At 54.2% G+C, this 23,621-nt stretch overlaps 1 protein-coding gene across 3 annotated transcripts in view; it reads left to right on the top strand.

Moving 5' to 3' along the window:
• Positions 1-23,621, top strand: part of LOC136327248 (phosphoinositide 3-kinase regulatory subunit 5) — a 74,165-nt gene that overhangs the window by 41,313 nt on the left and 9,231 nt on the right. For 2 of the 3 annotated variants that reach the window (XM_066264256.1, XM_066264255.1), the window contains exons 2-9: positions 4,402-4,517; positions 6,339-6,439; positions 8,943-9,011; positions 9,780-9,918; positions 18,682-18,751; positions 21,558-21,732; positions 22,291-22,444; positions 23,253-23,336. In XM_066264256.1, the coding sequence (XP_066120353.1) occupies positions 4,415-4,517; positions 6,339-6,439; positions 8,943-9,011; positions 9,780-9,918; positions 18,682-18,751; positions 21,558-21,732; positions 22,291-22,444; positions 23,253-23,336 (895 nt within the window). In that variant the 5' untranslated portion in view covers positions 4,402-4,414. Of the gene's footprint in view, positions 1-4,401; positions 4,518-6,338; positions 6,440-8,942; positions 9,012-9,779; positions 9,919-18,681; positions 18,752-21,557; positions 21,733-22,290; positions 22,445-23,252; positions 23,337-23,621 lie in introns of those variants that run through there. The other variant, XM_066264257.1, reaches the window with a different exon arrangement.

The raw sequence follows: 23,621 nt of genomic DNA, 5'->3' as shown, positions 1-23,621 counted from the left end.
TAGCGGCAGCCATCTTAATTTACATAAGATGCAACTTGCAGAATTTCAAGACAGCATCTCGGCTCAGGTGTTTGTCGACTTGAGGTCAAAGCTTGAGAATCTGGAAAGGTGCTGCTTGGAGAATCAAGAGGAGTGCCTCTACAAACAGGAAATTTGGAGTGCCTAGAACCGATTACCAGACATTTTAGCACCCTGAAAGATATAGCAATGGCTTTACTCACAATTTTTCCCTCTACGTACTTTTGTGAGACCTTATTCTCAGCATTAAATAATATCAGAACCAACAAAAGAAACAGATTGACAGATGAAGTTAGTAGCGCTTGCTTGGGCTTGAAGTGTACAAAATACCAACCTTCAATTGAAGGTTTAGCCAATGAAATTCAGCAACAAAAAAGTCACTAATAGGCAGGTTAGTTAAAGAATTGCCCCTTCCCCTCACTTTCATGGCACCCCACACAAGTTAAATAATATCAAGACCAACAAAAGAAACCGACTGACAGACGAACAAAGAAGTCACTAAGCAGGTAAGTTAAATAATTAGTTTTTGGTTTATTAAATACAGTTATATATTACAATTATACATTTTTGTTATTTAAACTATAAATATTGCAAAATTATGAGGTTTTTTTCTCAAAGTGACACACCACCCGACTTATGCTCGGTTTTTTGGCGAATTTTGATAGGCCAAGCTCAAAAGATTGTCCACCGCTGGCTTATGCGAACATGATCCTGTCCTGCTCAGGGTCCCCAGTAAAGAAGCCTCCGTACTAGCTCAGAAGAGGAACTTGGAGTTGGGGGCAGACCCTGTTGTCGAACGTTTCAACACGGCCCTGCTGTGGCTGTGGGGCAATCCCCATTCCTGGCAGCCACTGGGATTTCACAACAGGAGCTCCTTTCAGCAAGGTGGAGGGGGGTGGGGGGTGGGGGGCCGGCAGAAGCCAAGCCTCGCTTGCTGAGCCCGTGAAAAAAGGCATCATCCCTGGGGACAGAGGGATGCCACCTTCTGCCCTCTTCCTCTCCGCCCCAAAGCCACTGGGGCTCTGCTGACAAGTCACAAGAAGTGCTGATGACTAACTCATCAAACGGAAATGAGTGTGCCAAAGGGCCAGGCAGTCAGTGGGTGAAACCCCAGGGCAGCTCAACTGAGGATGCCCGACTGGGTCCCCGGCGCCTTGGGCAAGTCCTGCCTCTATGAGGAGCTTGGGGGCCAGCTCTAGGTGGCCTCAGATGCTGCCCAGTGCCCGTCCGTGGAGAAGACCTTGATCGCCTCCAGTGAACAGCCGGGGACACAGAGGCCAGGAGAAGGGAAAGTCCCAGGAGCCCAGGGAAGGAAAGAAGCATAGGCCACAGGCATTGGAGGTGTGTGGGGAGCAGCCTTCAGCCTCTGTGAAGAACACTGTGTCCTGTCCCCTAAGGATGGGGTGGGACAGAAGGGGCGTTGGCCGAAACCGTGTATTTGCATCGTGTGTTTGCATCACTAACAGTGGGACACAATAGAGCAGGGTGACTCATTCTGACCTCATGACACAACAGCTGGATCCATTGCAGCAGGGCTGGGCAGAGGGGATCTTTCACCCCAGTTGGCACGGCAAAGCCCTCGCTCCAGACTGCAGGCACCAAGGCACCATGGGCCACCATGATCATCGCCCAGTTCAGCCAAGAACGCGGCTTCTGTGAGCCCTGGCCCAGCTGCTTAGACAGATGTGGTGGCCTCGAGGTGCCCGGCAACTGGGAGTCTGGATCACTTAAAACAAGATCATGTTGTAGTTCATTGAGCCTTCCTTTGTGGGGTAGAGCATGAGTTGGTTTTAGTTTTCCTCAGTAACTGCGTTTGATGGCGCTAAGGGACAGAATGCGTGTCCCTGCTTCCGCTTCTGCCCTGGGGCCGCAGGGAGGAAATCAGCCCGTGGAGACAAAGCCCTGCGGGTGGCATCTCGCCCAGCTGGCCGTTTATGTCCGGAACTCATCCTTTCAAAGGCACCTGCCTCCAGCCCCTCCAGCAGGCCCCTGTGGGTACGGAGCCTGAGGGGACCAGGCCTGGGAGGGTCTGGTGCTCGGGCCGCCACTGAAGGCGGAAGGGTGAGACCTCATCTCAAGGGTTTGCTCTCCGGGACCCTCATCCAGGCCGTGTCCCAGCATAATCCAGGCCAAGAAGGGGACCGAAAGCCTGAGAAGTGCCCGGCCCGGCTCAGGGTCCGCAGACCGCTGGCTGGACTCCCTGTGTGGAGTCAGCAGACAAAAGGCCCAGAGGCCACTGGGGATGTTGCCCTGGAAGGGCCCGAGCACCTCTCCAGGCTTTGAGGTGCCGCTAATGGAAACAGCCAAGGCCCGTGGTCCTGAGTGGCCAGTGTGAGTTTTTCCACTCAGGTTGCCCCCTCAACAGCGGAAAGTGCGGGTCCCGGAAGGCTGGTCTGCGCCCCGAGGTCTCCGTCGTGGCTGGCTCATTCCTGCACCCAGACCTTTGTGTATGCTGTCCACTCTTTCTGGAACATCCTCACCCCCACTTCCAACGTTTTCCCCGACTTCCTCGTTCATTTTAAATGTCCCTTCGGGGAGACTTCGCGACCTCCATCGACCTTGAGTGGGCTCCCCGTTGGGCCCCTCCCAGCACGGCCACTTTCTTCACAGCATGATCACCTTCTGTGATGACCTCGTTCCTTGTTAAACTGGTTTTGAATGTCTCTGCCTCCCACCAAGAAGCCGGCCTGCCTCATTCAATGCCGTGTCCCTCCTGCCGGACACAGACTGGGCGGTCATTAAAGATATGAGGGAATGGATGCATGCAGGACCCCTGCGCCGTCCCAGGGACTTCACTGCGGTGATGAGATGCTGGGCTGCCCGCAGGGGCCGTGTTTCCCTGGACGCGTGCTTCCTCCCCGGCTGGGGCAGTGGGAGGGTCTGCCCGCTGGGCCCCCGTGAGCTGAATGCCCGCCATGCGGCTGAGGCCAGGGAGGGATCCCGTGGCTCTCTCTGTGCATTTCGTCTGCACGGCTCAGCTCTGGGCTCCGCGCTGCTGGTTCCACAGAGCTGGACCGCTGCCTCTCCGGCTACCCTCTCCGACCTGGCCCGACGGGCCGGCCGTGGAGCCTGCCTGGGAGGCTGAATGCGGTGACGTTCCCAAAGGAAAGGTGGCTGTGGCAGACGGTGGCCCAACAGCTTTCGTGTCGTGAAAGAACTTACCCAGCACATCTGCCACTGTGACATTTAATCTTCCCAACAGCCCTTTGAGGCCAATACCCCCATTATCCCATTATCCCATTTTATCAATAAATAAACTGAGGTTTGGAAAAGTTAAAAAAAAATTTTGTGGCAAAGTCTCATGGCGAGCAGATATCAGAGTCGAGACCCAAGTCCAAATCTGTTGGTGCAGAGGTCAGGCTCACTCGGTGTCTGGACTACCTGCCCTGGCCCCTGAGGGATCCGGGGGCCCTCAAACGTAACGGAGAAGCTGGGCTGACCCTTCTGGAGGCTCCTGGGAACCCTCAAACGTAACGGAGAAGCTGGGCTGACCCTTCTGGAGGCTCCTGGGAACCCTCAAACGTAACGGAGAAGCTGGGCTGACCCTTCTGGAGGCTCCTGGGAACCCTCAAACGTAACGGAGAAGCTGGGCTGACCCTTCTGGAGGCTCCTGGGAACCCTCAAACGTAACGGAGAAGCTGGGCTGGCCCTTCTGGAGGCTCTTAGAATTTGGCACGCCCCACAGTTTCCTGGCTGGTGCGAACCCTCCTTAGATCCCTTCTCGGTGGCTCGGCACCCTGCTCTCTCCTTGGCAGAACAGGGAGCAGGGCCTAGTGGGGTGGGGATAACTGGGAACACGGCCGCGCCTGGAGAAAGCAAAGAAAAATGGCAGCAGTGGAGGTGAGGGCAGAACAGGAACAGGTGCTGGGTCCTGGACAGCTGAGCAGAGGCTGTGGCAGGGTGGATAGGGGAGCGGGGTGGGCGTGGGAGCACCCAGGGCACCGAGGGAGGGCTCTGTGCTTTTTTCCTCAGGAACAGCCCCCCCCCCCGTCCTGGGGGCTGGGCACGCAGGCCAGGAAACTCCGTAAAAGTCCCCCAAGTGACTCTGATTTTTTTCCCTTGAGGTCCCCCTGCCAGCGTCCTGGGGTCTGGCCACTCCCTGGGCACTCCCTGGGGTCTTGGAGACAGTCACTGCCAGTGGGCAGGCGCCTCTCCACTCCTGTCCCTGACCCCTCGCTTCCTGCAGCATTGTGCTGTTGGGCTGCCATTCCAGCCCTGGGGGGCGGCGGTCAGCCCCCTGCCGCTGTGCCCACAGCACCCAAGCGACGGCAAGGCCGATGGCACTGGGCTGTGGTGCCCGTCGCCTGCGCTGGCGGCCCCGCTCGGCCAGGGGCTCCTCGGCCCTGGGGTCTCCGGGCTGACCGGCATCTGTCTGCCACGCAGGCGATGACTCAGGATGCAGCCAGGGGCCACGACGTGCACGGAGGACCGCATCCAGCACGCCCTGGAACGCTGCCTGCATGGGCTCAGCCTCAGCCGCCACGCCGCCTCCTGGTCAGGTAGGTCGAGGGAGCCAGGGAGGGGCTCCTAAGGCCCAAGGAGGCCCCGGGAACCGCAGTGAGCTCTGGACCCGGTGTGGAAGCTGGCAGACTCTGGTCCCAACTCTGTGTGACCTGAGCCAGCCCCTGGGCCCCACCTGGGCAGGTGCGGGGCACGGCCCCGGAAGGAGAGGAGGCTTTCTGCAGGTAGCCGTTTCTCCATCCCGTGCTACCTTGCTCACCCTTCTCAGGGCTGAGTCTTGCTCCCTGAGCACGTGCTAGGAGCATAGTAGTTATTGACCCCGCTTAGAAATACCACAACACTGATTCCAAAACAGCAGCTGGGATTTCATAGACAGCTCTCCCCAGAATTCTGTCTACTTAGCCTCTAGTTCCTTCCTCTTCCGCACAGAGCAAAGAACAATCTCAGCAGAACTTCCATGTTTCCCCAGGACTGAGAAATCAAGGTGTCTGCAGGTGGGGGCGGTTCTGTCTCTGAAGGCTAAATGGCTAATTATAATAGTTCCTTATGCTTGCAAAGCCTTTTCCTATCCCATCCCTCACTGGCCCGTCTACCCCATGGTAGAGATACGTACTGCCTCTTGAACATACCTGGTCCCTTCCTACCTCAGGACTCTTGCACCTGCTGTCTAGAATTCTTCCCTCACAACTGTGTGTGCACAGCGGGCTCTCTCTCATTCAGGCCTCAGCTCAAATGTCACTCCTCCGAGAGGCTTTTCTTGGCCTTTGCAATGAAACAGATCTGGATTAAAACTCTGCCTCACTGGCTCTGTAAACTTGTGTGAGCCACTTAACCTCTCAGGACCTCACCTGCCTCGTCTGTAAAATAATAACAGGAACCACCTTCCTGAAGGGGGTGTGGGTTGGGAGGCTCAATGAAGATAGCGTGTGCAAAGGCCCAGTGCATAGTAGGCGGTTAATACATGGTAGTATTTTTCATCTTGCCTCCTACCCAGACTTTGATGGGGTTTAAGGTTATAGAATTGAGAGCCATCATTAAGTACAATAATACAAAACATCTGACTTTTACAAATGTTACAAAAACCTATGACCACGTGAAACACGCTGTTAGGGGCCTCCAGGACATTGGAAGGAGCCCAGGCACATGAGGGGGCCTGGATCTCCATGAAATTCATGGTCCAGCCACTTCCGCCCCTACTGTTCTCACTGCCCACCGCGCGCGCGCGCACACACACACACACACACACACAGGCCTCCATGACCACCCCTTTAACTTTTAGGGGTTTACCCTTGCTGACTGCAGAGAAACAGAGATTGATAAAATAAGGAAGTCTGGGGAAGTTAGAGTGCCCAAGTGTTCGTCATAGCTTTCAAAATATAAATGAATGTAGCTTCCCCTTCCTGGGCTCTGTTCCAGGCAGTCCTGGGAAGTCCCACAGCTGTCCTAGATTCAGCCTTGTGTCGGGGTGGGGGTGGGAGGTCCCCATGGCCCCCCTCCTATTCGTCCAGCTCTCTCTGCCCCTGCCCCCCTTCCCCGCGTCTCGGAGGTGCCAGCACCCTACCGTAGGATCCATCCTACAAGGGCAGGATGCCTGTGGAGACTGGTGTCCTCCAGAGGCGCAGGGACCAGAATCAGGGCCAGTCTCCTGGGCTTGGAAGGGGATCTCAGCTCCTCTCTGTGTCCCCTGAGCTTCCGGGAATAAGAAACTTGTCAGTATGTCTTAATGGGGGCGTGATAGGCTTGAGTGTTGATCCAGAATTTTCTGAGGCTCTCAGATTATAGAGGAATGCTCCAGGGAAACCCCAGTGGTCCCCACTTCTCTCCAACCCCAGACTGACCACTGCTCTTCCCCTTTCCAGCCGGGCTGTGTCTGAACTGCTGGAGCCTACAGGAGCTGGTCAGCAGGGACCCCGGCCACTTCCTGATCCTCCTGGAGCAGATCCTGCGGAAAACACGTGAGGTGAGGGCCGCCCAGGGACTGCAGGGCACAGCTGGGACCGGGCTGGTGGCACCAAGAAAGGAGTCCCCACAGAACATCAGTCCGGGGTTCCTGGACCACCCAGGGGCTCGGCACCAGCCCCGGGATCCTGCGAGTTCTCTGTTTCGGCCATGCTTGGGAACCGAAGGTTTCTGGGGAGGATCTGGCCCTCCCAAGGAGACCACGTGACATGCGAGCCACTTATCAAGACAGATGTTGCCTGAAAGTCAAGGTATTGACAAGAGAGGAGGGAGGAAGCCTTACTGAATTTTTTTTTTTCTCAAAAAAGATCCATAAAAGCAAAGGTACCAAAAAGAAAACTGATTGGAAAAAAAAAAAGAAAAAGAAAACTGATTGGAGAGGTAAACTGAGACCTCCTCTCACAGCTCAACAGGGTTTTATGTCTAAGAGAAAGAGTGCGTTCAATGCTAAGCTGGGCTGGGGTTCCAGAGCAGCTGTGAGCCCCTACAGAGAGGAGACTGGCTCTTTTATAAAGAATTCTCTTTAAAGTTATTTTATTTTATTTTTTTTGTATTTTTCTGAAGCTGGAAATGGGGAGAGACAGTCAGACAGACTCCCGCATGCGCCTGACCAGGATCCACCCTGCACGCCTACCGGGGGGTGATGCTCTGCCTCTCCAGGGCATCGCTCTGTTGCGACCAGAGCCACTCCAGCGCCTGGGGCAGAGGCCAAGGAGCCATCCCCAGCGCCCGGGCCATCCTTGCTCCAATGGAGCCTCGGCTGCGGGAGGGGAAGAGAGAGACAGAGAGGAAGGAGAGGGGGAAGGGTGGAGAAGCAGATGGGCGCTTCTCCTGTGTGCCCTGGCCGGGAATCGAACCTGGGACTTCTGCACGCCAGGCCAATGCTCTACCACTGAGCCAACCGGCCAGGGCCTAAAGTTATTATTATTTTTAAATACATGGCTGAATTGGGAACATCTCAGTTAGCTGACCCTTTACCTATTAAGAAGAAAGTCTTGCTTTATTAAGACCCCCAAGATCCCAGTTCCAGCACCGCCATTTGTCTGGTGCATTTCCAAGCAATCCAATACACAAAAAAGCTAAACGAACCACTCTGAAGGCTTACCTTACGAACCCCAAATAGAAAGGCTTGACGATTCTGCAGTGATCGGGGACCAGCTACGTGGTCTATTCAGGAGAAAGAAAAGGAGAGTTTTCAGTTAGAGCCTGCTGACGTCACCAGGCTCAGCAGAGATGGGGGGCTTTCTCTGTGTCTTCAACCACATGCACTCTAGCATGGGCTGAAAGACCAAAGCATTCTAAATCACGTGAGGACAGGTGTGTATGTTGTGTGTGTGTGGGGGGGGCTTGACCAAAAAGACAATGCACGAAAGAGTGACTAGAACTTGTGAACATATATGGAAAAAATGTTGCGCCAGTGATAATAAAATAAATGCAAATGAAAGCCATGAGTCAGGCTTTGCTTAGCAAATTAGCAAAAAGTTATAATAAACAATGGAGGGAAAGGGCAGGGAAGCTGGTACTTTCACAGGCAGGAGATATTCTAGACGGCACATCCCTTTTAGAGAGCAGTTAGGCAACATGTTTCCAAGATCATAAATGCGGCTGTAGTCTTGACTGACTGATGTCACTCCTTGACCTCTATTCTAGATAAATCGTACAAATGATAAAAAAAAAGACATTTGCTCACTTTTTTCATTACAAAAGTAATTAAGGAGCAAGACATAATCTCAAGTGTCTAATATGAAACTAATAAATTATGGATATCTACCAGAAGGAATATTCTGCAGCTAACAAAAATAATGGATCTTATCCAAGCGTGTGTAATAAAATTATATCAGTAATATTTATTAAATGGTTTACGGGGAATTGATTAAAACATTTGGAAAAAATAGAGGGTGAGTCTCTTAATTCATACCATACAGCAGATGGAATTCCAGGTGTATTAAAGACAAACTTAAAAAAAATTAAGCTTCAAAGAAAGGAAGATAATCTATGAGTGTTCACATGGTCCTTGTGCAACAAAGCAAAAATTCGTAAAGGAACAGGTTAATGCTTCTAACATGTGCCCATCCACAAAATCCATAAATTTAAAAGACGACAAACTGGGAAAAACATTTACCATACAAATAACAAGTAAATGTGTAACCAGGAGGGGAACAACAGGTGGTCTTAGAGACCATGTAACAAAACAGAAATTCATGGATAATATTATATGTAAAAGACATTAAGAGTAAAAAGATCCACATGATGATTACAGCTTTGCAGAGGAAGATACATAGAGAAAAATGGCGTAAAGGAAGTCCATGGAAACATTAGCTGTGGTTGAGTTTGAAAGGGGGCATTGTGAGTAGTACTTTTTTTTTTTTTCCTAACTTCTATTTTCCAAATTTTTATCTTGTGGTTACTTTGCTTTTTTTATTTTAAAAACGAGTAGAACCAGAAAGCACGGCTCCGTTCTGCCCCCTGAGTGAGCCTCCCCTCCTCTCCTGTCCTCTCCGCAGGTCCAAGAGAAGGGGACCTATGACCTCCTCATGCCCTTGGCCCTGCTCTTCTACTCCACTGTGCTCTGTGTAAGTTCCAGGCTGGGTCGAGCTGGGGGGGGGGGGGAGTCGGGGAAGGAGAGAGAGCCACCTACTGGGGCAGGCGTGGCCCTTGCAGCTCTGAGGATAAACGCTGAGATGCACGTCAGCCCTCTGATGGCTTCGGATCAGCCGTCCTGAGGTGCGCCCGGCGACGCCGTGTGGCTGCCGTTGTGCCTGGCGTGTCTGGCACCCCTGGAGGAACGGCTGTCACAGCCTGTGCACAAGCCAGGAAACAGGTTCTGTTCGAGATTCCACGTCCACCTCATTTGGTTCCCCAGTGGTCAGTGTTACCCAGGGTAATCGCCCCATATTCGCCAGCCTGGGTGGCATCAAACGATTCCATGTACATTGAGTCCATTCACTTCAAAGAATAAACATTCCCCTCCAGTCAGGAGAAACAAGGTCTAGGCGTTGGAGACCGTTCCCCCACGTGGCAGGCGGCAGTGGCACTGTGGCACCGTTGAAGGGACAGGCAGCGTTTCAGGGAGGTGCCCTCATGCGCTGGGTACACTGTGTTTAGTAACAAGGCCGTCACAGTGGAGACACCCCTTGGTGCCATCTCGCCAATCTGTAACTCGCTCCTGTGGATGACTTCCAGTTCTTCCTGACCTTGTCCTTGGACATACTGCTGCCAGGAAACGTGTGCCCTTTGTGGACATTCCAGAAAAGTGGCAGGTTCCCACTGGATCATCCTGGAACATCAGCGAACTTCCGCTCACACAGACTTCTCTGCTTGCCTCTCCCTCTTCCTTCCAGACCCCGCACTTCCCACCAGACTCGGACCTCCTTCTGCAAGCGTCCAGAACCTACCACCGGTTCCTGGCCTGGCCGGTCCCTTACTGTAGCATCAGCCAGGAGATGCTCACCTTCATCGACGCTGAACTCAAGGCCCCCGGTGAGTGTCGAGCCAGCCTGCGCGTGGAGCAGGGACCGTGTGGTCAGGAGGCTCTCCTGAAACTGTCCTTTGGCTGTGACCCTCCTGACCTCTCTTCCTTCACCTCTCTTCTGCCCACGGCCCCGTTTCAAAACCTTGGTGTCTCCTTTTTGTGGTGCTGCTGGTACCATGGGTGTACCAGCGTCAGAACGCGGAAAGCAGTGAACACAGATAGTAACTCAAGGAGGAATTCTTAGGGGATCCTGAGCAGGGGTCAGGACAAAGAGACCCCACCATGTGCCTGGGCCTCTGCTCTGGTTCTCCAGTGGTCTCTGAGGCTGCCCAGGTCAGACAGCAAAGCCCCCACCCTATTGACACGAGGCCCTTGGTGGTTGTCTTTGACTCAGGGGCAAATAGGGAAAGGTATGTGCGGGTAGATTCAGTTCTGGCCATGGTACACGGCTGGTGTTAGGAATGGACAGGCTGATGGTTGGTGGGCACCATCTTGGGTGTCCACACGTGATGACAAGTGTGGACAAGGGCCTGGTCACTGTCTAAGTTTTCATACATAGGGTCTTAAAAGTAGAGATTCTTGAGACGTTTTAGGTGTTATAATACACACACATGAAACTGGGGTAGAAGAAAACTATGGTAGAGGAAGAGAAAACATAAGTATGATTTACTGAGGATAACACGTCATGTTCGTAGCTCAAAGGAATAATAAACAACTGACTAGGTCCCCTAAAACATTTGATCAAATTCCACATCCATTCCTGAATTTAAAACCCCTCTAAGGTATGAAGACTATTAATACAGTATGTGGAAGTGCTTTTACCAAGGTAACAGCCCACAGGGAAATACTAGAGGCATTTCCATTTAAGTCAATAATCTTCCTCTTCAGGCTAATACATATTTTGCCTATGCAAAAAAAAAGGAGGGGGGAGAATATTTTCTTTTCTGGAGAAGATAAAATTTTAATAGGTAGAAATCAAATAATTGCTTATTTATCAAAACTAGGAGGATCACCTCAAGAACGTGTCAGACTGGTAAACAGGTCAGTAAGAGCTTTGCCATTTAAATGGCATTAACCAGGAAGAAAGGCCAATGCCTTGGCTGAGCCTGAAGTCTGTACCAAAGGTTGGAATGACTCTTTCTTACTTGGACACGGAGAAGGGAGATGTTGGGCTGCGGGAGGGCTGTCCCCTGCGCATGGGGACCTGCGCTTCCCAATTGCAGGTGGAGCCATCTGGCTGTCCTCTGCTCCGCGCACGCTGTGCCCAGAGATGTGCTTGTGGGTGCCTGGGTGGCGCTCTGTTCCCGGCAGCCCCACGAGAGGTGGTGGAGTGGGGGTGGGGGGGCTGTGATGCGGTCCAGACTTGGGGACGTGAGGCTCTAAGCCTGGGGGACAAGAGGCAGGCGGGACAGCCTCTGGGGGTCCTTTGGACTCAGAACAGGAATGATCCTTGGAACTCTTGTCCCTCACAGCGGAGGGTCTTCCCCTGGATGCTGCCCCGGGGGCCAAGTGAGGCAGCGGATACGCGGGTGACCCGGGAGAAGGCAGGTGTCTGGAGACGGCATTCCGCGGGGGGCTAGCAGCTTCTCTTCCGGGGGAAGCGGAGCCGAGACAGGAAGCCGGTCACTCTCATGTCAGAGAGCCGTTCTCGGACAAGGAAGAGACCCAACTCTCACACAAGGCGCAAGGAGCTCGTGTCACACATGCGTTCAGCTCCTTAGACGGGACCCAGCCAGACGACAGCGCTGGTGTAGAGGAGGGTGTAAGAAACCGAGATAAGTTTCCCATACAAGTTGGACGATGATGCAAAATTAGATACAAAATCAGTTAATAGCATATCGGGGACAAAAACGGTAACCTTTGAGGTTAACTTGTGTACGGAACGAAGTCACTCATCTTACATCCCCGAGGTAACCCCTCCTTCACAGAACCAGAGCCTCGTCCACAGCAAGTAGGAGGTTAAACAAAATTACCCTCATCTACATGAGCCTTGAGCGGGCCGTTAGGGATCCTTTATTGTGATGTTGTAGAGATGCGCGGTTGTGTTTCTGCCTGGTTGCTGAGCCCCACCCTAGTGAGCCCGGCTGAGGGGCAGTGGAGGAGCCAGGGAGGGGCTGGGGCGGCGGCCGGGGAAGGAGCTCTCGCGGACAGGCGGGGCCGAGTCACTGAGTGGTTACCAGTACTAGGTATCAGTCCACTGTGGTTTCAAAACCTGGAGCTGTGGGGTTGGCAAGACACTGTACTGACAGCAGCTTCGCTGTCCTCACCTGTAAATGGGAGGACACTATCTCCCTCTCAGAGCACTTTGAGTGGATAAATGCTGACCTACGCTGATTTCCATTGCCTGGGCAGTAGGGGTGGGGGGGCTGTCAGCTAAGGAGAGAGGTCCTTGGCAAGGTCACAGGGAGCAGATGACAAGGGGCCTGAAGAGCAGGGCTCTCCACCCAGGGAGCCAGTCGCCATGGAGATGAATGAAACAGTTTACTCCACTTTGATGTGGCCAGGTAGCAGAGGAAGCGGGCTGGTTATGAAGCCTTCGGGCCTCCCCCATCTTCCTGACGCCGCCCCCCCACGGGGTGCCTGTTGCCCCGACTCTGGGTGTGGCCGGAAACCTCACGTCAGTGCTGCCAGGCCCTGCCCACCACAGCCCTCTTGGGTTAAGCCCACATGTTTGTTGAATATTTACTCTCTGCCCTCATGGCTGTGCCAGACCACACTACTTGCCTGTAAAGAATGTATCTGTAATCCTGAGGGCTGACAGTGGGCATCATATGTGTGAGTCACTCTGCGTACACCAGACTCAATGACTGCGTCTCACGCAGACCGCGGCCCTGTGGAGTTAGAGCGGAAACTACAGTATTCCAGGATTCCCATTTTGTACATGAGATAACCAGGACTCTGAGAAGTTTAACGTGTCTTGCCCAGCGATAAAGTCAAGTGCAAGGGAAGAAACATGGGCCTTGGTGTGGCAAAGATCTATGCTTTGTCACTTATTAGTTGATGACCTGAGACAGGTTACATAAATTCTCCTGTCACTAGTAGGTCAGTAATTATTGTGGCTGCTTCTGCTGCTGCTGCTGCTGCTGATTTTGATGGTGATGGTGGTGGTGATGATGATGATGGTGGTGGTGGTAATGGTGATGGTGGTAGTGATGATGATGATGGTGATGGTGATGGTGGTGGTGGTCGTGGTGATGGTGATGATGGTGGTGGTGGTGGTGGTGATGATGATGGTGGTGGTGGTGGTGGTGATGGTGGTGGTGGTGGTGGTGATGATGATGGTGGTGGTGGTGGTGATGGTGATGGTGGTGGTGATGGTGGTGGTGGTGATGGTGGTGGTGGTGATGGTGATGGTGATGATGGTAGTGGTGGTGATGATGATGGTGGTGGTGGTGATGGTGATGGTGGTGGTGATGGTGGTAGTGGTGATGGTGGTGGTGGTGGTGGTGATGGTGGTGATGATGATGGTGGTGGTGGTGATGGTGATGGTGGTGGTGATGGTGGTGGTGGTGATGGTGATGGTGGTAGTGGTGATGGTGGTGATGATGATGGTGGTGGTGGTGATGGTGATGGTGGTGGTGATGATGATGATGGTGGTGGTGATGGTGGTAGTGGTGATGGTGGTGGTGGTGGTGGTGATGGTGGTGATGATGATGGTGGTGGTGGTGATGGTGGTGGTGATGGTGGTGGTGGTGATGGTGGTGGTGGTGATGATGATGGTGGTGGTGGTGATGGTGATGGTGGTGGTGATGGTGGTAGTGGTGATGGTGGTGGTGGTGGTGGTGATGGTGGTGGTGGTGATGGTGGTAGTGGTGATGGTGATGGTGATGATGGTAGTGGTGGTGATGATGGTGGTGGTGGTGGTGATGGTGATGGTGGTGGTGATGGTGGTAGTGGTGATGGTGGTGGTGGTGGTGGTGATGGTGGTGATGATGATGGTGGTGATGGTAATGGTAATGGTGGTGGTGGTGATGGTGGTGATGATGATGGTGGTGGTGGTGATGGTGATGGTGGTGGTGATGGTGGTGGTGGTGATGGTGGTAGTGGTGATGGTGATGGTGATGATGGTAGTGGTGGTGATGATGATGGTGGTGGTGGTGATGGTGATGGTGGTGGTGATGGTGGTGGTGGTGGTGATGGTGGTGGTGGTGATGGTGATGGTGATGATGGTAGTGGTGGTGATGATGATGGTGGTGGTGGTGATGGTGATGGTGATGGTGGTGGTGGTGGTGGTAGTGGTGATGGTGGTGGTGGTGGTGGTGATGGTGGTGATGATGATGGTGGTGGTGGTGATGGTGGTGATGATGATGGTGGTGATGATGATGGTGATGGTGGTGATGGTGGTGGTGATGGTGGTAGTGGTGATGGTGATGGTGGTGGTGATGGTGATGGTGGTGGTGATGGTGGTAGTGGTGATGGTGGTGGTGGTGGTGGTGATGGTGGTAGTGGTGATGGTGGTGGTGGTGGTGGTGATGGTGGTGATGGTAGTGGTGGTGATGATGATGGTGGTGGTGGTGATAGTGATGGTGGTGGTGATGGTGGTAGTGGTGATGGTGGTGGTGGTGGTGGTGATGGTGGTGGTGGTGATGGTGGTAGTGGTGATGGTGATGATGATGATGGTAGTGGTGGTGATGATGATGGTGGTGGTGGTGATGGTGATGGTGGTGGTGATGGTGGTAGTGGTGATGGTGGTGGTGGTGGTGGTGATGGTGGTGATGATGATGGTGGTGATGGTAATGGTAATGGTGGTGATGATGATGGTGGTGGTGGTGATGGTGATGATGATGATGGTAGTGGTGGTGGTGGTGATGGTGGTGATGTTGATTCTGGTGGTGGTGGTGATGGTGATGGTGATGGCGGCATTAACTGTGTGATTCTGGTGCATTAAACACTGCTAAGAGTCGGTCTCATCTATCCTCAGAACACCCCCCTGGACAGTATTCCCATCTTTCAGATGATGAAACTAAAGGCTAGACAGTTAAGTAGCTTGCCCATGGTCACTTAGCTAACAAGAGATCTACCACTTAAACCTATGTCTGCTCCAGTCAAAAAACCATATTCTTTGGCTCAAAAAACTGCATCCTCACAGTGCACAATGCTGTGTTTCTACCGAAAGCCGTCCTGGCTCCCACACACTTTCTGCCCTTTTTCCTTTCCCTGAGTGCTTTCCCGCCCTCGGACCTCCTGTCAATCAGGAACAAACCTGGACGAGGTCAATCTTTGCCTATCAACTGGTGCAGACATTACTCATCACAAACATTTGCATCTTCTACTTTTTTGTCTCTGGTTATGAAATGAAGTGTTTACACCCCTACAAGGAAAGTCAACTGACTTTGATCTTGTTATATGATTAGTAGGTGAGGGTCTATGCTATTTATACTCACAGAACACTGACACCAGGTGCATGGGGTGTCTTTGTCCCACACCAACCAGTTCTCTAAGTCTCCAGACACGAGCTGGTGTGCAATGATTCGATTCGGTTCTGACACGAGCTACCTGGAGCTGGCACAGACCCCACAGGAAAAGGGCTCAGCCCGCAAACCTGTCCTCACTTCAGGTGCCAATCACACGTCCAGGTCTCCCTTACTTTTGACAGCTGCGAGTCAGTTCCCATACCTCCCTCCTCGGGTTCCATAATTTGCTGAAACAGCTCGCACTGTTTTAGGAAAGCACTTGACTTTTGGTTTCTTATAAAGGACACAGATGAACAGCCACATGAAGAGGGACTTCTAGGGAGAAGTCTGGAAGGGTCCTGAATGTAGGAGTCGCTGTCCCTATGGAGGTGGGGTGCACAATCCTCCTGGAGTGTGGATGCATTCACCAGCGTGGAAGCTCTCTGAACCCCGTTGCTCAGGGGTTTGGTGGAAGTTCTATTTAAGCAGACATGACTGATTAAATCTTGGCTGTTGATTGGCTCAATCTCTATAGGTTGCTGTGGGAGGGCTGAGAGCTCTAACCCTCTAATCAGTCACATGGTTGGTTCCGAAGGGTGAGCAGTCCCTCCACGGGAAGCTATTAGGAACCCATCAAGAGCCACCTCATTAGCATAAACTCAGGTCCAGTGGAAAGGGGCTTGTTATAAATAAGAAAAGATGCTCCTCTTGCCCAATCACTCAGGAAATTACAACGATTTCAGGAACCCTGTCTCAGGAACTGGGGATGAACATATACATATATAAACAAGTACACGTATCTATTTCTCATTATATGCCAATATCATAGGGGAGACTCCGGGGAAGGCAGGGGGGGCAGCGGTTCCAGAAATCACAGGGTGTGATCAGCTAGGAGGGGTCAGCTGCCTATAAAAGAAAGCCTAAAACCACGGTGGCTTAAACCTTTTGTAACCCCGATTTCCTCCTTTCCATTAACTGGAATGAGGACATGATGATGGCCAGTGCTCTGGCAGCCACTTAGACAATGCAGTGACCTTGCGGACGATGTCTCCTGCTAAGGACGGTGGAGCAAAAGATGAGGGAAGCCTGGTCTGGAATGTTTGTGAGACCGCTGTGACAACCCTGGGTGCCTCCTACCAGGTTTTTTTTTTAATGTCTTAAAAAAACATTTATTTTTTATTTTTTACAGAGACAGAGAGTGAGTCAGAGAGAGGGATAGACAGGGACAGACAGACAGGAATGGAGAGATGAGAAGCATCAATCATTAGTTTTTCATTGAGCATTGCAACACCTTAGTTGTTCATTGATTGCTTTCTCATATGCGCCTTGACCATGGGCCTTCAGTAGACCGAGTAACCCCTTGCTGGAGCCAGCGAACTTGGGTTCAAGCTGGTGGGCTTTTGCTCAAACCAGATGAGCCCAGGCTCAAGCTGGCGACCTTGGGGTCTCGAACCTGGGTCCTCTGCATCCCAGTCCAATGCTCTATCCACTGTGCCACTGCCTGGTCAGGCAAAAAAATCATTGTTTTAATGTCTTAAAAAACATATGGGGGGGCAGGAGGTGCTGGAGTTTCATCTGATGCTCTGTTCTTCACTTGGGAACTGTTGGTCTCTAGAATATTCAGCTCTGGAAATAACTCCCTTAGGGCGAGGGTGTGCCAGGGGCACAGGTGTCCTCCTAAAAGTCCCCTAGCAGCCAAATCAGGCGCGCGGCAAGGTAACCCGAGTCAGCGTACTGACATGAAGCAGCTCTCAGCTCTAACTGTGCCGCACGCCCCAAATGCAACGATTAAGGTACCCTCAGCCAAACAAGCAGGTAGAGAAATATAAGATGTGACAGGATGGTCCGTGTCGTGGAAACAAATGGGGAAGAGGGAGCTTCAAGGAAACCATGGTCAACAGTATCAAAGAGTCAAAAAAACCCCAATGACAATTCAAGGAGAATGATGATAAGGTTGAGGCGTTGGGTTTTGTGACTTCAGGGGTCAGTTTGAGGGGGCAGTGGGATTGGAAGTCAGTCGATGGTTGGCATGTGGAAGGGACCCTGACGTGGAGGGAGAGCCATCTTGCTGTATTCTATCCCCCCTAAGGGTGTGGCCAGCTGTGTGGCCTCGTCAAGAGAGGCAGGATGGGAGGTGAGGTCAAGAGTCCCTGGTGTGGGTTACCCACGCAGACAGTCAAGAGAAGACGGTTTGTCTGAGTGTTCTTCCTCAGGGAGCCTGTGGGGGCGGGCGTTCCTGTCCACTACAGCATTTTCCGGGGGGACTCGAGTGGGGCAACAAGGGAAGTCTTTTCCTGTTGTGTATGTGAGTGGCCGCCAGCTTTCCAAGTCCCCACAGTAAATAGTCAATGCTTGGGACTTTCCTATCAAAATAGATAGAACCTTAACATCTAAGCATGTCACAATTACACAAAAGAAACATCAAACAAAAGGGCCTAAATCAAGGCAATCAGGTGCTAAATTAGAATAGCATAAATTGGTCATTTTCTTCCATGTACTGAACAGAAATCATGGCCCCTCCTTCTGTTCACAGCTGTCGGAGACCCTCACCCTGGCTTTGCCCTTTCCGAGGGGATCGCCTCCTGCTCCCAGCTCACACTCGGTCTAGGGGGGCCCTGCTGCCCCCCACCTCCACTCCCTGCCCCCCTGAGTCCCGCTGCCTGCTCCTCTTATCCCTGTCAGGGGACATTGTTTAACCCCCTGCAGAGCCTGGCGCTGGCCTGGGACTGAATCCGCACGGGACTGCCTGTCTAGCATTCCGCTGCAGAACTGAGCCACGTTGCAGGGAAAGAAAGTGAAAACCCTTCCGCTCACTTCTTCTCTGCACATTTGAAGTCAGAGGAGGCAGAAAGGTGGAGGAGGCCCAAGAGGAAGGCTGGGAGGCGTGGGGGCTGTGGTGCAGAGGCTCAGTCGGAAAGGGACAGCAGGCAGGACCGTGGTCCCCGAGAAGCTGTGGGGAGCCAGGCCAAGCCACCGAGGGGTGGGAGAGAGCTGCGGGAGGTGCCAGACTGAGTGAGCAGTCCAGGGTGCCCGCCGTGCCCGCCGCAGGGCCCCGGGACTGAGACCGGGAGCAGCGGCCAGAACCAGGGACAGCTGGACTGCAGGGGACCCGGCCTCGGCTCTCCTTTTGGGGTGCTCTGCCTGCAGTCCCCGAAGAGCAAAGCTTTGCAAGGTGGCTCGAGCCACGGTGGGGCCCGGGCCTCATTCTGTGAACGGCCCTGTAGAGCTCAGGTCTAATCTGCCCGTGTCCTGAACCTCATCTGGGAACTCCCAACTGAACTGTCCGGTGCCAGGCTCCCTGGGAGGTGCAGGGCCATGCTTGCTGAAGGAACAGCTAGTGAACTGTTTGTTTATTTGTCTGTCTGTCTGTTTGCGTAGGAATCTCCTACCAGCGGCTGGTGAGGGCTGAGCAGGGTCTACCCATTCGGCGTCACCGCAGCTCCACAGTGTGAGTGCTCTGGGAGGGGGGAACAGAATGGGGGGTGCGGGAAGGGAGGGGACGCCTCCCCCACTGTTTCACCATTGGTGCACAGCCCCACCCCGTGCATCCGGCATTCCCTTCATCACTGCACCCCCCCCCAAGCCACTAACAAGGCTTAGTTAGACCTGGAAACCCCTGGAATTGCTGGTGACGTTTTGTGCACAGAGTCACTTTTCTGGGCTGAGGGTCTTCCATCAGATTCCTGAGCAGGTCTGAGACTGGGAGAAAAAAAAAGGGTTAAGAACCACCCACACTGATCATGCAAGGTGCTAGGCACCTATGAGCTTACTCTACCCCTCTTTCCAGATGAAGAAACTGGAGGTCAGAGAGGTCAAGTAACTTCCCCAAGGTCACACAGCTAGTAAGTGAGCCATGATTTGAACCTCAGTCTTGCTCAAAATCCCCTGCTCTTTCCACAGTGACTTTCTGCCTGTTATGAAAAGAGCATTTTTCAAACTTTTTTGGCCAGAATCTATAACAAAAAAACTCATTTGATATGACAGCCTGACATGCGTGTACACACACACACACACACACACACACACACACACACACAGAGCTAGGATAAGTTTCATGGAACAAAACTTGCCCTTACCCCCTAGCACGGGCTCCGTCTCATTCTACTCCATTTTATTTAAAAGAGAATTCTGACTGTGTCTCCCCAAATTGATTTCCCTACCTACTCATGGGTCCCGGCCTGCGGTTGGACAAACACTAGAAAAGAAGCCCCCATTCCAGGGCACCTGTGGCAGGTCAAGCACGTGGGTGCCGCCTCGCCTGGACACCTGGGAGCCCAGACTCCAGCCTCTGCCAGCAGAAACTATAGTCACCCCAGTCACCCCATCCTCAGTCCCAGGGGGGTCGCTGCACACTCACAGCAATGGGCAAACATCTGTCCAGTCCCTTCTAGGTCAAAACCAAACAAAAAAGCCTGTGGTAAGTTTTGAGAGAGACAGAAGGACTTAAGTAAACAAGATACCTCCCAGCGGCTGAGGTGGGTGGACGGTGACGATTCACCATCTTCCCGGCACTTACTGAGCTTTTTGGGCAACACGATCACTATCGTTCTGTCCTCCAATCCTCACGTTAACCTGGAAATGGAAAATGTTCTTTTGAAGTCAGGGGACTGAAGTGCAGAGAGGTGAGTAGAAAGCTCTTAGAGCTGAGAGGTGACTTCCCTTCTGGTTTCTGCAAGTTGGGAATGATGGTGAGTTTTTCAGCAGAGAAAGCGAGCAAGTGGCGAAGGCGCAGGCACAGCTGGTCAGGTCCCGCGCACCGACTGGCGCGTGTCTATGGAAGCAACGGTCAAGCCCTCCGAGAAGGAGAGGGGCTTGGTTCAGGGCTGCCGACGTGAGCTGGCCCCCTTCCTCTTATAAAGAGAGAAATCAAAAATAACTTCCCCCAGCCCTGGCCAGTTGGCTCAGTGGTAGAGTGTCAGCCTGGCGTGCAGGAGTCCCGGGTTCGATTCCCGGCCAGGGCACACAGGAGAAACGCCCATCTGCTTCTCCACCCCTCCCCCTCTCCTTCCTCTCTGTCTCTCTCTTCCCCTCCCGCAGCCAGGGCTCCATTGGAGCAAAATTGGCCCGGGCGCTGAGGATGGCTCCATGGCCTCCGCCTCAGGTGCTAGAATGGCTCTGGTTGCAACAGAGTGACGCCCCAGATGGGCAGAGCATCGCCCCCTGGTGGGCGTGTCGGGTGGATCCTGGTCGGGCGCATGCGGGAGTCTGTCTGACTGCCTCCCTGTTTCCAACTTCAGAAAAAAAAAATACAAAAAAAAAAATAGCTTCCCCCAAATGATGACCCTGACGACACCTGCTGCCGGGCCCAGGGCCCAGCTCCGGACACGTGTCCACAGAGACCGGACGGAGGCAACGCCACTGGCCTGGTGACTCTTTGCACCGGGTTTAAACCCAGCACGATGGGCGAGAGAGTAAGAGTGGACGGGAGGGGCCTGTGCTAACGCATTCGCAGCCATAACGACACCGTGCTGGCTCGAACACACTTTGAGAAAACTCAGTGACAAGGGTTGGTGTGGGCGAAGTGAGAACAGCCCTGTGTTGGTAACCGTTAACTGAGTGATCCGCACCCTCGGGGTGCACGATCCTCGCTCAGTGTGTGTGTCTGTTTGAAATTTTCATGATACACTCACTTCAACACTGGCACCCAGGAGGGGTCCAGGGTGCAGCAGGAGGACGCGGCTCGACACACACTGTCCCAGCTCCCGGAGCCTGTGTGACGGCCTCGGCACATTAGGAAAGGCGTCCTCTGGGAGCAGAGGGCTCAGATGCAGCCCTGACTTGGTCCCCCTTCCTCCTGGCAGGTGCCACCACCCACACAATCCTTGTCTTGAGGAGTGGGGCACGGACTGAAGTTTCAGGCCACCCTGCACCCCGGCATCTGTCTCTGCCTTGCTGTTCCCTCCCCTAAATGATCTCCCGGCTTCAAGTCACCCACCAAAAACACAGTCCTCTTTTGAGTAATCCCATATCCATTCAGACATCCTGTAAAAAAAAAAGATATTTATAAAAAATGAAGATAAAATTTATTTTTGAAAGTTCAGTTTTTAAAAGGTCTTTGGAAAAAAAACTTTGAGCAAACACTGTTCAAAGGTAGACCGTGAACTTTTCTCGTGAAACTGGGACCCTTGAGCCCACCGCCCCCGTGTCCTGGCCTCAGGCCTGCCTGGCTGTCAGGGGCCCCGGACCGGGCCGCAGCCCCAGTGTGTGAGGTGGCTGTGCCCCCAGTGCCCACAGTCGCTCTTCTCTGCCCCCAGGACTGTGCTGTTGCTGAACCCCGTGGAGGTGCAGGCGGAGTTCCTCGCCGTGGCCAACAAGCTGAGCACGCCGGGGCTCTCGCCCCACGGTGCCTACATCACCCTGCTCCTACACGCCTTCCAGGCCACCTTTGGGGTGCACTGTGACCTCCCAGGCCTGCACTCTAGGCTGCAGGTATGTGTCTGGGGCCTGGAGCCCAACACTGCCCCCTTCTGGCAGAGCGCTTCCCCAGAGAGGCAGGGTCTCCTCTCTTCTCCATCTTAGTGCCCTATCTCCAGGCTGCGCTGGCCTCCCCCCCCCCCCCCCGGCCCTGAGAGACATGGTGGGCAGGGGCTGGAGGGCTGGGCTCGTCAGGATGGTTTCTTATGTGCTGGGTCCTGCCCAGGGTGGGTGGGCACGGAGCTTCAGAGGCAGGAGATTTAGACTGAAGCTGGGAGGCCTGGTTTCTAGTCCCAGCTCTGTGACGGGCCGTCATGTGGCCTTGGACCGCCCCTTCCCCTCTGGGCTGCAGGGGTGAGCTCTGAGGTCCGTCCCCATTCTGTAGTGCTCTGGCTTTCTGTTGTGAGCATTTCCTGAGATGGGGGCAGGGGTGGGGGCAGCCTGGCTCCCTGGTCTCCGGGTAGAGACCGGTGATGAGGAGGCTGGGCAGGGGATGGGTCCGTGGGCAGTGGAGACGGCAGGCAGCCAGGCCGTGTGGTGCCGGAGCAAGCCTTTCTCCTCCCGGGGTTCCAGTCCAAGACCTTGGCAGAGCTCGAGGACGTCTTCACGGAGACTGCGGAGGCCCAGGAGACGGCATGCCACATCAGGGACTCGGCCGAGGCCCGGCAGTGGCTCAGGGCCAAGCTGCAGGCGGTGGGAGAGAAAGCCGGTTTCCCTGGTGTCTTAGGTGAGCCTCTTGAGGTTGTGGGGCCCATTCTCCCCCTCGTCTCCGCTGGCCCCCACGGTGAGCGGTCCAGGTTGGATGGGTGGTTCTGCTCCACGCAGTCGCCCAGGGACCCATGGTCTTCAGCATCTCATTGCTCCTCCATCCCCATGGGTGCCTTGTTCCCGCCTGCACGGTTAGGGTTAGGTTGCCATCATGTGGCGGCTCGTGGGAAGAGGGAAAGAGGGCGCTAATCAAGGGCAAGGGGCTTTCTCCCACCCAAGTACTAACCAGGCCCGGCCCTGCTTAGCTTCCAAGATCAGACGAGATCGGGCGCGTTCAGGGTGGTGTGGCCGTAGACGCTCAAGGGGCTTTCTTTTTACCCTGAAGATAATAGGGAAGCTGCTGGCATCACATCGACATGGGGCCCCTCCGCCCACGTTTGTCACATGGCCACCCTTCACCCCAAGGAGCTGGGAAACTTCCTCTCCACAGCTCAGTCTAGAGGAAGGGACGTAATATTTCTCACAACACCTGAAGAGACAGTGCCATTGTTTTCCTGTCTGGACCCTGTAAATCGAGGCTCCAAGCCTGTGACTTTGCCACGTTTACACAGCTTGTAGAGGGCATGGCGTCCACGTGGCGCCCGTGAAGGAAGGCCCTGGCGACAAGGCGGGCATCCCAGCTCCCAGCTCGGCCTCGGCCCACCCAGCTTCGGGGCTGGGCCGGTCCCCTCCCGACTCCAGGCTCTTCTCTGAGACGAGGGACCCCGGGCTGGCCCACCTGCAGGCTGCCTCCCAGGCCTCACCCTCCGCCCGCCCTGTTCTCACAGACCCCGCAAAGCCCTGCAAGCTGCGCACCTTCCCCATCCCCGTCGCCAGGTGCTACAGCTACAGCTGGAGCCAGGACAGCTTCGGTAAGTGGCGGCCCAGGGCCCTGGCGGCGCCCCCACGCCCCCACCCGTGTGGGCCTCCTCCCCTCCCGGCCTGTGTGGGCCCCCTTCCCCTCCCGGCCTGTGTGGGCCCCCTTCCCCTCCCGGCCTGTGTGGCAGCCCCCGACGCCCCCACCCCGTGTGGGCCTCCTCCCCTCCCGGCCTGTGTGGCAGCCCCCGACGCCCCCACCCCGTGTAGGCCCCCTTCCCCTCCCGGCCTGTGTGGCAGCCCCCGACGCCCCCACCCCGTGTGGGCCCCCTTCCCCTCCC

The sequence above is a fragment of the Saccopteryx bilineata genome, chromosome 2 (genome assembly GCF_036850765.1).
Source record: "Saccopteryx bilineata isolate mSacBil1 chromosome 2, mSacBil1_pri_phased_curated, whole genome shotgun sequence".
Classification (NCBI taxonomy): domain Eukaryota; kingdom Metazoa; phylum Chordata; class Mammalia; order Chiroptera; family Emballonuridae; genus Saccopteryx; species Saccopteryx bilineata.
Note: the sequence above shows the minus strand (reverse complement) of the source record. Positions and strands in the feature narration are given on the sequence as shown.